We start from the raw sequence: 12,385 nt of genomic DNA, 5'->3' as shown, positions 1-12,385 counted from the left end.
TGTTAGATCCATTTGGGCTATAGTGTCGTTTAAATCTACTGTATCCTTGTTGATCTTCTGTCCTATTGATCTGTCTATTTCTGAGAGTGGAGTATTGAGGTCCCCCAGTACTATTGTATTGGGGTCTAAGTCTCCCTTTAAGTCCGTTAACAAATCTTTTAGATAAACCGGTGCCCTGTAGTTAGGTGCATATACATTGATAATTGTTATATCTTCCTGTTGAATTGATCCCTTAATCATTATGTAGTGTCCCTCTTTGTCTCTCTTAACGGTTTTTGTGGTAAAGTTTATGGTGTCTGATATTAAGATGGCTACGCCTGCTCTTTTTTCATTTCTGTTGGCATGGTATATCTTTTTCCAGCCTTTCACTTTCAGTCTGTATGGATCTTTGTTGGAAAGATGTGTTTCTTGTAAGCAGCAAATAGATGGGTTTTGTTTTTTAACCCAATCAGCCAAACGGTGTCTTTTAACTGGACAGTTCAGGCCATTCACGTTCAAAGTGACTAATGATAAGTGGTAACTTTGCCCTGCCATTTGCCAAAGATAAGTTCTAATATATGCTTTGAATTCCCTGTGATCTTTTGCTGTGAGCTTTCCTTCCTTGGTTTCCTTCCTTTACCTTCTTTCATATTGATGACCGTGTTTCTTTGTTTCTGTGTGTAACACATCTTTAAGCATCTTTTGCAGGGCTGGACGAGTGGCAACAAATTCTTTCAATTTCTGTTTGTTATGAAAAGTCTTTATTTCACCTTCTGTGGGGAGCAACCGGACTAGACTGAGTTACTGGAATTAAGACTTATTCTATGCATCTGCTCTCCCACAATATGGCGCTGGGAGAGGAGTAAACAGCTTCTACCCAGCTGCCTCTCACCAACTTGACAAGCTGCAGGAGCTGCTCCTGATTGGAGGAGAGCAGCGTACTCGGCGTGTGGGCAGCCGAGTTGGGATTGGCGGAGGAGGACTATAAAGGAGGAGAGAAACGGCATGCACCAGGAACATCTATGGGGAACATCTAAGGGAACCCGTGCAGCCCCCGAGAGAGCCGGCCGGCGGTGTGCCGCTCCCCTGCGGAAGTGGGGAATGTGGCCAGGGGGAACTGCCCTTCCACGGAGGTGGAAGGGATAGTAGCCAACCCGGGAAGAACCAGCAGCAAACCCGGGGAGGGCCGAGCAGACAAAAGAACAGCGCAGGGTCCTGTGTCGTTCCTCCACGAAGAGGGGGAGCGACACCTTCATTCACAAATGATAGCTTTGCAGGATATAATATTCTGGGCTGGCAGTTGTTCTCTCTTAGTACCTGGGCTATATCTCGCCATTCCCTCCTAGCTTGTAGAGTTTCTGATGAGAAGTCAGCTGTGAGTCTGATTGGAGATCCTCTGAGAGTAATCTGACATTTCTCTCTTGCACATTTTAGGATCTTTTCTTTATGTTTCACTGTGGAGAGTTTAATTACAACGTGTCGTGGTGAGGGTCTCTTTTGGTCGTGTTTATTAGGGGTTCTGTGAGCTTCCTGTACTAGGATTTCTCTGTCCTTCTCCAAACCTGGGAAATTTTCTGCTAATATCTCACTAAAAAGGCCTTCTAATCCTTTCTCCCTCTCCATGCCTTCAGGAACTCCTAGAACCCGAATGTTGGGTTTTTTAATAGTATCCTGAAGATTCCCGACAATATGTTTTAGATTTCTAATTTCCTCGTCTTTTCTTTGGTCTGACTGTATCCTTTCCTGTTCTCTGTCTTCTAAGTCCGATATTCTCTCTTCTGCTTCTCCCATTCTGTTTGTAAGGCTCTCTATTGTGTTTTTCATTTGATCTATTGAATTCTTCACTTCAGTCACTATCCCAGTTTCCTGTTGTACTAGTTGTTTCGTTTCATTTTGATTCCTCCTTAATATTTCATTTTCACGAGAGAGATTTTCTATCTTGTCCATTAAGGATTTCTGTAGTTCAAGAATTTGTTTTTGAGAACTTCTTAATGTTCTTATCAATTTTTTGAGATCTGCTTCTTGCATTTCTTCTATGTCATCATCCTCATAATCTTGAATTGGGGTGTCTTTTTCATTTGAGAGCTTCATGGTGACTTCCTTGTTTTTATTACCTTGGTTTTTGCGTTTGTTATTTGTCATATTGGAGATATTTGGTTTCTTCACTGTGGTGCTTTTTCTTGTTATACTATGACTCTAGATTAAGTGGACTATCTGTTTTTGATGGAGCCTTAGGGCTTGAGATGGGTGTGGCCTGAGAGCTCTGTTTGGTGTGCCAAAGGTGACACTCCCAGGTTAGGCGTGGTAAACCTCTCTCTCTCTCTCTTTTTTTTTGATTCAAAAGGGAAGTTATTCTGCACAGCTGAACGAAGTTGGAGGTAGTTAGCAGGCAAATGATATACCCACAGGAGCCAGAGATCAGAAGCTCTTTCCCAAGGACCACACAGGGAATCTGTTCGGCCCTTAGAGTGGGCTCAAATTCTCCTTCAGTCTCCCACTGGGTTGCCAAAGTTACAGAATTGTAGCGTCTCTGGAGAGTGCTCACGTGAATTCCGTGAGTTCTCTCCCCCACCGTCTCTTTTTTCACAGTCTCAGTTCAGTAGCACCACAAATTTACTAGGTCCTAATCTCCTGTTAATTCGCCCCACCCAGAGTCAGGTTTTACTGCTAGGCTCAGGGCCGGTGCAGACCTGAGGTCGCTCTGCTTATGACGTATGTCCAAGATGGCGCCTGCTCTTTGTCTTGCTCGCCCTTGAGAGGTGAGCGGAGAGAGAGAAACCCGTGTCCGTACCAGTCACCTTTTTTTTTTTCCCTCTCTCTCTCTTCCAGTTAGCTTGGTGAAGTCCCCCCCGCCCCGGGGGTCGTTCCCTCTAGTCTCCTCTCTCCGCTTGCCTGCCGGTGTCTCGGGTTATTGAGGTTCGGCTCACCTCGCGTTCCAGCGCTGGTGTGTTGAGTCTGCCGCTGGTGTCCCGAACTGTGGGCTCCCACGCTCTCCACGCAGGTCTGCTCCCCTTCCAGTGCCGATGTGTGGACTCGGAGCCCTGGACGTCCCAAGTCTCCCCGCTGTTGCACTCCCCTTCGAGCACTTGCGCGCAGACCCTGCAGCTTGCGCAGCTCAGTCCCGCGGCTCGGCTTCCGCGGCTCAGTCCCGCGGCTCGGTCCTGCGGCTCGGCTTTCGCGCGCGGTGGGCGACCTTGTTCTCTGTTTTTTTTTTTTTTTTTTTTTTAAGATTATTTATTTATTTGAGAGGTAAAGTTACAGACAATGAGAGGGAGGACAGAGAGTAAGGTCTTCCTTCCATTGGCTCACTCCCCAAATGGCTGCAACGGTTGGAGCTGAGCCAGTCCAAAGCTAGGAGCCAGGTGCTTCTTCCTGGCCTCCCATGCGGGTGCAGAGGCCCAAGCACTTGGGCCATCTTCTACTGCTTTCCCAGGCCATAGCAGAGAACTGGATTGGAAGAGGAGCAGCCAGGACCAGAACCGGTGCCCATATGGGATGCCGGCGCCACAGGTGGAGGATTAACTTACTATGCCACGGCACTAGCCCCTCTAGTTCCCTGTTTAATGGTTGTGAACTTTTCAATATTTTACAATTATGTAAAATTACATAAAACATAATGAACATTTGCTAATTTTGTTTTAGTATTAGTTCTCTTTATCTGCTTAAGAAACTATTTCTTTTTTTTTATAAATATTTTATTTAAGACCAACAAAACTATTTCTTATAGTGAACATGCTTTTAAATTTATCAGATGCTTTCTTCATCTATTAATATGATTGTTATTTTTCTTGTGCATTGTATTACTTTGATGGGTGAATTTTTTCTTCCTGAAATCTCATTGCTAAGATAAATTGATCAAGATACACTGTGATCATTTTTTCTAAAGAAAGGTTCAGATCAATTTATGAATATAATGTTAATATAGGTTTTTAATATTAGTTTAATAAGAACATGTAGATTCCTGATTTCTCTCTTTTTGAAAATAATGTAATTTTCTTCCATTTAGCACAAGCCCACCTTACTGCTGTGTGGATCTATATTCTCTTCGTACTGGGGAGATGGTGAAGTCCATTCAGTTTAAAACACCCATTTATGATCTCCACTGCAACAAGCGGTAAGCATTTTTTTCTGTTTCTTATAAAAGGTAACTATCTCCTTGGCATGGAGAGCTCTACCAGCTTCATTGATTAGTTTAGATTTACTTAGGAAGTAATTGGAAGGGAACATCTTATAAATTCTGCCCATGAAATAGCCGTAAGATTTCTTGATGAATGTATTCTTTTTTTTTTCCAAAGATTTATTTATTTATTTATTTGAAAGTCAGAGTTACACAGAGAGAGAAGGACGGCAGAGAGAGAGAGAGAGAGGTCTTCCATCCGATGGTTCACTCCCCAGATGGCCGCAGCAGTCGGAGCTGTGCCGATCTGAAGCCAGGAGCCAGGAGCCAGGAGCTTCTTCCTGGTCTCCCACGCAGGTGCAGGGGCCCAAGGACTTGGGCCATCTTCTACTGCTGTCCCAGGCCACAGCAGAGAGCTGAATCAGAAGTGGAGCAGCCAGGACTAGACCCAGTGCCCATATGGGATGTCGGTGCTTCAAGCCAGGGCGTTTTACTCACTGTGCTACAGCACTGGCCCCAGTGAATGTATTCTTGACCTATTAGAGAAATAGGAATGCAGTACTCTGGGATTTTTATTATAATAGAATATTGTAATTTTTAAGAAAAGATTTATTTTATTTTATTTTTTTTGAAAGGTAGAGTTAGAGGGAGAGACAGAGAGGTCTTCTATCTGCTGGTTCACTCCCCAATTGGCTGAAATGGCTGGGGTTGGGCCAGGCTGAAGCAAGGAGCCAAGAGTTTCTTCTGGATCTCCTATGTGGTTTCAGGGACCCAAGCGCTTGGGCCATCCTCCACTGCACTCCCAGGTGCATTAGTTGGGAGCTGAAATGAAAGTAGAGTAGCTGGGACACCATCCGGCACCCAAATGGGATGCTGAAACTGCTGGCAGTGGTTTAACCCTCCTGCGGGCCCCAAAATATTTTAATTAAAAATTTTTTTTATCTGTGTGGGGCAACAGAGTTACGAGCGCACTAAAGGATTGGGATTACTTGAAAAATTTGATTTTATAGTGGTTCCAGCTGCTTTCTGCCCATGTAGTTTGTCTGCTCTTCCATCTTTTTGAATGAGTTAACTTTCTCTACTCTTGCAGCTGTATACATACACATGTACCTGTTAAATCTCACCCTTCTCACTTATCCATTCAAATTGTTTTATTCTGACTTCACACTTCCCTCCAGGTAACTATCCCAAATTTCTTCAATTGTCAGCCTTCATGTGTCCCTACAATTATACTCATGCACTCTCTTCAAGGTTATATTGACCTTTGAGTTTCTCATTTATATTGATTAGTTTTGAGGTCTCATCCTATTGAGGTATTTTCAATGTCTCATTCACTAAATATTTATTAAATTGCTTCTGTATACCTGAGACTAATTTCAACCTTATGAATTTAGCAGTGAACAGAACCAGGTTCCCTTATCAATGAAGAAGATTTGGAGTACTCCCATTTTGCTTGTCTTTTTCTTTTCAATTTCTTCTTCCGAATGCATCTATGCATTCTATATCTATATATACTGCATTAGTACCAATTAATTTATAGATGACCTATAAATTTTCATTGCTAATGGTGATTCTGTCCTTTATTTAATAGTTGTGTTTTGATACCTATAAGAAATCTCAAATTTGACTTTTCTGAGAAGGAAATCTTATTAAACTACTACTACCGTTATTTTGTCTATTTTAATAAATAAATATTTCACTTGGCAATTTGTTTGGAGCCATTTGAGATTCACTTTCATACATTCTACCCTTTTTTACATATACAATATCCTTGGTTTTTACAATTTTTACAACAGTTTGAGATTCTCACCAACAAATTTAGCCTTATCTAGCACCCCCCAAAAAAACCCCGTATTCATTAATTTTTTCTTGTCTTCTGGCAACCACTGATGTATTTTCTATTATAGCAGTTGGCCATATTCTGGATATTTTACAGAAATGTAATACATTGCGTACATTGGTCTTGGTGACTGGCTTCCTTCACTTACCATAATATTTGATTTGTTAACTGTTGCATGAATCAATACTAAATTTATTTTTATGACTGAATATTAGTCTGTTATGGTTATACAACATTTTGTTATCCATTCATCAGCTTATTATCCATTCTTGTGGTTTGTGTTTTCATTTTCTTTTTAAAGATTTATTTATTTATTTGAGAGGCAGAGTTACAGAGAGAGAGGAAAGGCAGAGAGAGATCTTCCATCTGCTGGATCACTCCCTAGATGGCTGCAATGGCCAGAGCTGGGCCAGATCGAAGCCAGGAGCCCGGAGCTTCTTCTGGGGCCCCACGTGGGTGCAGGAGCCCAAATATTGGGCCATCCTGCACTGCTCTCCCAGGTGCATTGGCAGGGAGCTGGATTGGGAGTGAAGCAGCTGGGACTCGAACTGGCATCCATATGGGATACCAGCAGTGCATACAGTGGCTTTACCCACTGTGCCACAGTGCCAGGCCCCATGTTTTCATTTTCTTAATGATCAATGATCTCATGTCATTTCATGTGTTCATTGGTCACTCATTTTTATTCTTGAAAAATGTCTATTTAGATTGCTAGATTATTTGCCTCTTTATTATTGAATTGAGTAGTAATTCTTAATTTTAGATAACAGTTTCTTAATACATTTATAGTTTACCAAACTTTTAATTTTTTAAAAAGATATATTTATTTTAAAAGTCAAAGTTACAGGAGGGGAGAGAGCGAGTGAGCGAGAGAGAGAAAAAAGGAGAGAGAGAGGGAGGAGAGATCTTCTATCCACTGGTTTATTCCCCAGATGGCCCCAACTTTCAGTGCTGGGTCAAGCTGAAGGCAGGAGCCAGGAGCTCTTTCCAGGTCTCCCATATACTTGAGCCATTATTTTTTTTTTTTTTAAAGATTTATTTATTTACTTTGAAAGTCAGAGTTACACACAGAGAGAAGGAGAGGCAGAGAGAGAGGAAGAGGGAGAGAGCAAAGCCAGGAGCCAGGAGCTTCTTCTGGGTCTCCCACGTAGGTGCAGGGGCCTAAGAACTTGGGCCATCTTCTACTGCTTTTCCAGGCCACAGCAGAGAGCTGGATTGGAAGTGGAACAGCTGGGTCTCAAATCGGCACCCATGTGGGATACTGGCACTGCGGGAGGCAGCTTTACCTGCTATGCCTCAGCACCAGCCCCTTGAGCTGTTATTTGCTACTTTTCCTAGGGCATTAGTAGGGAGCTGGATAAGAAGTGGAGCAGCTGGGACATTACCAGAACTCATATGGGATGCTGGTGTCATAGTGTTGGCTTTACCTACTACATCATAACGCCAGTCCATTTGCCAAACTTTGTAAAGATTCTGTGGGTTGGGACTGGCACTGTGGAGCAGCATCCCATTTTGGGTGCCAGTTCAAGTCCCAGCTGCTCCACTTCTGATCCAGCTCTCTGATAATGTGCCTGGGAAAGCAACAGAAGATGGACCATGGGGTCAGGGTCAGTGCTGTGCGTAGCGGGTTAATGCCCTGGCCTAAAGCTCCAGCATCCCATGTGGGCGCCAGTTCGAGACCCGGCTGCTCCACTTCTGATCCTGCTCTCTGCTATGGCCTGGGAAAGCAGTAGAAGATGGTCCAAGTCCTTGGGCCCCTGCACCCGCGTGGGAGACCTAGAAGAAGCTCCTGGCTTTGGCCTGGCCCAGGGCTGGCCATTGTGGCCATTTGTGGAGTGAACCAGTGGATGAAAGATCTCTCTCTCTCTCTCTCTCTCTCTCTCTCTCTCTCTCTCTCTGTCTTTCCCTTTCTCTCTATAACTCTGCCTTTCAAATAAAGATAAATCTTAAAAATATTCTGTGGATAATTTTTTTAACATTCTTCATGATGTCCTCTGAAGCACAAAGTTTATAAATTTTTATGACGTCCAGTTTTGCAGATCTTTTCCTTTCTTATTTGCACTTCTGATATCATATGCAAGAAACCATTGTTATAATCCAAGATTATTAAACTTTATATCTGTTTTTTTCTAAGAATTTTATTATTCAGCCCTACATTTAGGTTCTTTCACATCCTCTTGTGTCTTCTGTCTTTTCTACCTACCTATAATCCAATGCATTGGCAATTCCACCTTTGAATTCTACCATAATCTAATTATTTCACACTGTAATCACTGTTACACCTTGTGCAATAAAACCACTGTGGATTATTGCAGTAATCTTCAGATTCTTTCCTCCATTTGCCTTCTGCATACATCATGTGGATTTTTCCTTCTCTCTAGACCTTTGTATATGACTGCAATTTAGTTTGCTATAAGGTGGTATTACAGATTTGTGGGTAAGGATAGGCATTTGGAACAATGGTTAATGTATTTCTTGGGATTCTCACATCCCAAATTGGAGTGCCTGGGTTCAGGTCCTGGCTCTGCCTGCTATTCCAGCTTCCTGTCTGTGCACCCTGGGAAGCAGTAGGTGATATAGATCAAGTAGTTGAGTCCCTGCACATGTATGGAAGACTCAGATTGAGTTCTGGGCTCCTGACTTTGGGGTAGCCCAGTCTTGGTTGTTATGGTGGACATTTGGAGAGTGAGCCAGCAAATTAAAGATCTTTCTCTATCTCTGTGTCTCTGTATCTTTCTACTTGCCTTTCAAATAAAATAAAAATAAAGAAGTTTCAAATTTTTAGTGAAAATACACTGTTCAGTACATGGTTTTAGAGCTGTAGGGCTCATCAGGTGGATTAAATCACTTAGTTGGTAATAAAACAGATTTTCTTTTTAACGGATCTCCTATTTAACGATTCTGTGAATGTTATCTTCCTTTAAAATGCTGGTATTAATAACTTAATAGTCTTTTTGGTTGAATGCGTTTGTGATTCTTCATGAAAGAATGAATAGATGTAATGTGAAAATTTGAATAAACAAAAGAAGACCATTTTTTATGTAGTGGGAAGTTCATTATGCCAAAGTTGTCAGTATTTGACCAAAATTATGTGACTGTATAATCAAGATTACCACAATAGTGCACTAATTTCTAAGGTCTGATAAAGACAGAAATGATGGACAAGAGTACCAATTCAGTAGAGTCTCTCTCTTGCTGTCTCGCTGCCCCCCCATACATACATACATACATACATACCCATACGTGGACGCATATGCTCACATGAACACATTTATGGACACCTGATTTATATTAAACTTGTTACTGCATGCAAATCTGTTCTTCAATAAGTCTGGTTTAGTCACTTGGGTGTTTGTACATTTATATAGAAAAAAACAAATTTTGATTCATACCAATCAGTTCCAGATGGACTGTAGGTCTAAACATGAAAGAAAATACCATTTATTTGTAGGAACATTACAGTTCATTCTATATTTGCAAGACTGTTCAGGTTTTAAAATTATTTCTGCCAGCAATTTTGATAGTTTTTGTCCTTGTAGACATTTGATCATTAGGCTCTGTAACTATTGGAGTGAAGTTGCTTACAGTATTCAAATGTTACCAGTTTAATGACTATAGACTTTGTAATACTATATATAGTTCTCTTTTTTGATCAATCTAGCTAGATATCTAATTTTGGTTATGTTTTATTTTTGGCATATATGTTGTATGTGTTTGTGTACCTGTATGTACTTATATCATGTATATGTTTTCCCTCATTCTCATAATTTCTTCTATAAACAAAGACAATTTAAAACTAGGAGACTGTCAGACAGGATAACAAACTGTTATATGTAGACCAAAAATGATAAAATATAAATTGCATAAAACTTATAAAGAAAGAATGCCTGCCATGGAAACAGTAACCATAAAAGATGGATTTGATAAGATTATTATTATTAGGCAAAATAAATATTAAAAATAGGAACAAAGGATCATTCGTTTCAATAAAGCAAGTCACATAGCAGGAAACTATAAATGGGTGTGCACTCAATAGTAGAAACTCACAAGATTTAAGGGTGATATAATAATACAATGAACATCTTATGTTTTGTGAAACAAAAAAAGAAAATTTAGATCAATCACCATCATGAACACATGGGAAAATCAAATCCAGGAACATATACACAGGCTTATAAATGACACATGGAGGTCATTCTAGCATACAAGAATTGTTTCATTCTGGGGAATCAACCCTTTTATTTTCTTCTTTTTTTCTAACTACTGGTGTACTAACCCAGGCCCTCACCATGGAGCTGACAGCATCTGAGTTCTGAGCAGCACAGGTGAAGGTGACATATATGATCATTGGAATCAAGTGCAATTACTCCCTTCTCACTGGGTACCCTATTTTTTTTTTAAGATTTATTTATAGATTTAAATTCAGAGTTCTGGAGAGTGGATGATGAGGAAGAGGGAGAGACGGGGGGCAGGGAGAGAGAAAGAAAGAGGGAGAGAAAGAAAGAAAAAGAGAGAGAGGAGAAGATATACTTTCCATCCTCTGGTTCACTCCTCAGATGGCCACAATGGCCAGGGCTAAGCCAGGCAGAAGTCAGGAGCCAGGAACTTCATTTGAGTCTCCCACTTGGGAGGGTCCCAAACTCTTGGTCTATCTTCCACTGCTTTTCCCAGACCATTAGTAGGGAGTTGGATTCAAAGTGGAACAGCTGGGACTTGAACCAGCACTTGTATGGGATGCTGGTGTCACAGGTGGGGACTTTTTCCTGATACACCACAACACTGGTCCCGAGTCAACCTTTTAACACACTGAAAACGAAATACATAATCATCTTAATACTGAACTCACTAAATTGAATGCCCAGTTACATAATCAACACCAAAAACTGTCAGCAAATTAACACAGAAACTCCCTAAACTTAATAAACAACATGTATCATGCCATCTGTTTGGTTCAGTTTACTCTTTTTTTTTTTTTTTTTTTTTATTTTTTTTATTTTTTGACAGGCAGAGTGGACAGTGAGAGAGAGAGAGACAGAGAGAAAGGTCTTCCTTTTTGCCGTTGGTTCACCCTCCAATGGCCGCCGCGGCCGGCGCGCTGCGGCCGGCGCACCGCGCTGATCCGATGGCAGGAGCCAGGAGCCAGGTGCTTTTCCTGGTCTCCCATGGGGTGCAGGGCCCAAGCACCTGGGCCATCCTCCACTGCACTCCCTGGCCACAGCAGAGGGCTGGCCTGGAAGAGGGGCAACCGGGACAGAATCCGGAGCCCCGACCGGGACTAGAACCCGGTGTGCCGGCGCCGCTAGGCGAAGGATTAGCCTAGTGAGCCGCGGCGCCGGCCTGGTTCAGTTTACTCTTAATAATAGTACATATTTTCTTTTTGCATGTTTTATTTTTGACGTGTTATGTCTAACATTGTTTGTAAAGGAACAGTAAAAACCTTGGTAAATACAGTTGATTTATGGATTTGCCATTTGTACTTCTGTAATGGTAAATGAAGTGTGTCTTGAAGTGAAGCATTGTGTAGGGGAGATGGATTTGTGCTTTGTTGTAGTAAGTGGATAGGAAGGGAGTTTATTGTTGTTGGATGTTTCTAAACCATCATGTGATTTCCTTTATTGGAGTAACATTATCTCTCTCTTTTTTTTAAGATTTAGTTATTTATTTTTTTGAAAAGCAGAGTTACAGAGAGGCAGTGGCAGAGAGAGAGAGAGAGAGAGAGAGAGAGAGAGAGAGAGAGAGAGAGAGACACCTTACACCTATTGGTTCACTCCCTAAATGGCCGGAGTTGAGCTGATATGAAGCCAGGAGTCAGGAGTCTCTTCTGGGACTCCCAAGTGGGTGCAGGGGCCCAAGGACTTGGGCCATCTTCCCCTGATTTCCCTGGTCATAGCAGAGAGCTGGATTGGAAGTAGAGCAGCCAGGGCTCGAACCGGCGCCCATAGGGGATGCCAGCACTGCAGGAGGTGGCTTTACCTGCTATGCCACAGTGCTGGCCCCACAGTACCTCTTTAGTTACACAACATACACATACACACATGTAGAGAATTATCATTTAATAATGACAGATAACCTAGTTAACAGAGAAAAAAATCTTTACAGACTCATCCAAAATAGGTAAAAAAAAAACCAATGCAGCAGAATAGTATGCCAACATTGCTATTGTTCTGCATCTGCAAGGGAAGTTGTTCCATTTTAACAAATGGATAAAATGAATAAAGCATGCATATTATATAACACCTTTCCCCAACCCATTATTAGTGTCTGGTGCTCATAGTAGTATGTTAAATATTTAAGAACAACTCAAACTTTTTACTTGACTTTTTGCAGTTAAAATTAATATCCTACAAGTAGCAGTATACTATGAATTAGTAGATTTCTAAATAATCTTTGATATTATTTATAGATCTTTGAATCTGCAAAAAGTACTGTTTATACAAGTCATCATTTTA

At 41.5% G+C, this 12,385-nt stretch overlaps 1 protein-coding gene across 17 annotated transcripts in view; it reads left to right on the top strand.

The window, feature by feature from the left end:
• The window catches only part of BCAS3 (BCAS3 microtubule associated cell migration factor), a 611,182-nt gene that overhangs the window by 143,278 nt on the left and 455,519 nt on the right, over nucleotides 1-12,385 (top strand). For all 17 annotated transcript variants that reach the window (XM_070060998.2, XM_089317313.1, XM_070061000.2 and 14 more), the window contains one exon: nucleotides 3,986-4,093. In XM_070060998.2, the coding sequence (XP_069917099.1) occupies nucleotides 3,986-4,093 (108 nt within the window). The remainder of the gene's footprint in view (nucleotides 1-3,985; nucleotides 4,094-12,385) is intronic.

Source organism: Oryctolagus cuniculus, chromosome 17 (genome assembly GCF_051225735.1).
Source record: "Oryctolagus cuniculus isolate XC-2025 breed Fujian yellow rabbit chromosome 17, ASM5122573v1, whole genome shotgun sequence".
Lineage (NCBI taxonomy): Eukaryota > Metazoa > Chordata > Mammalia > Lagomorpha > Leporidae > Oryctolagus > Oryctolagus cuniculus.
Note: the sequence above shows the minus strand (reverse complement) of the source record. Positions and strands in the feature narration are given on the sequence as shown.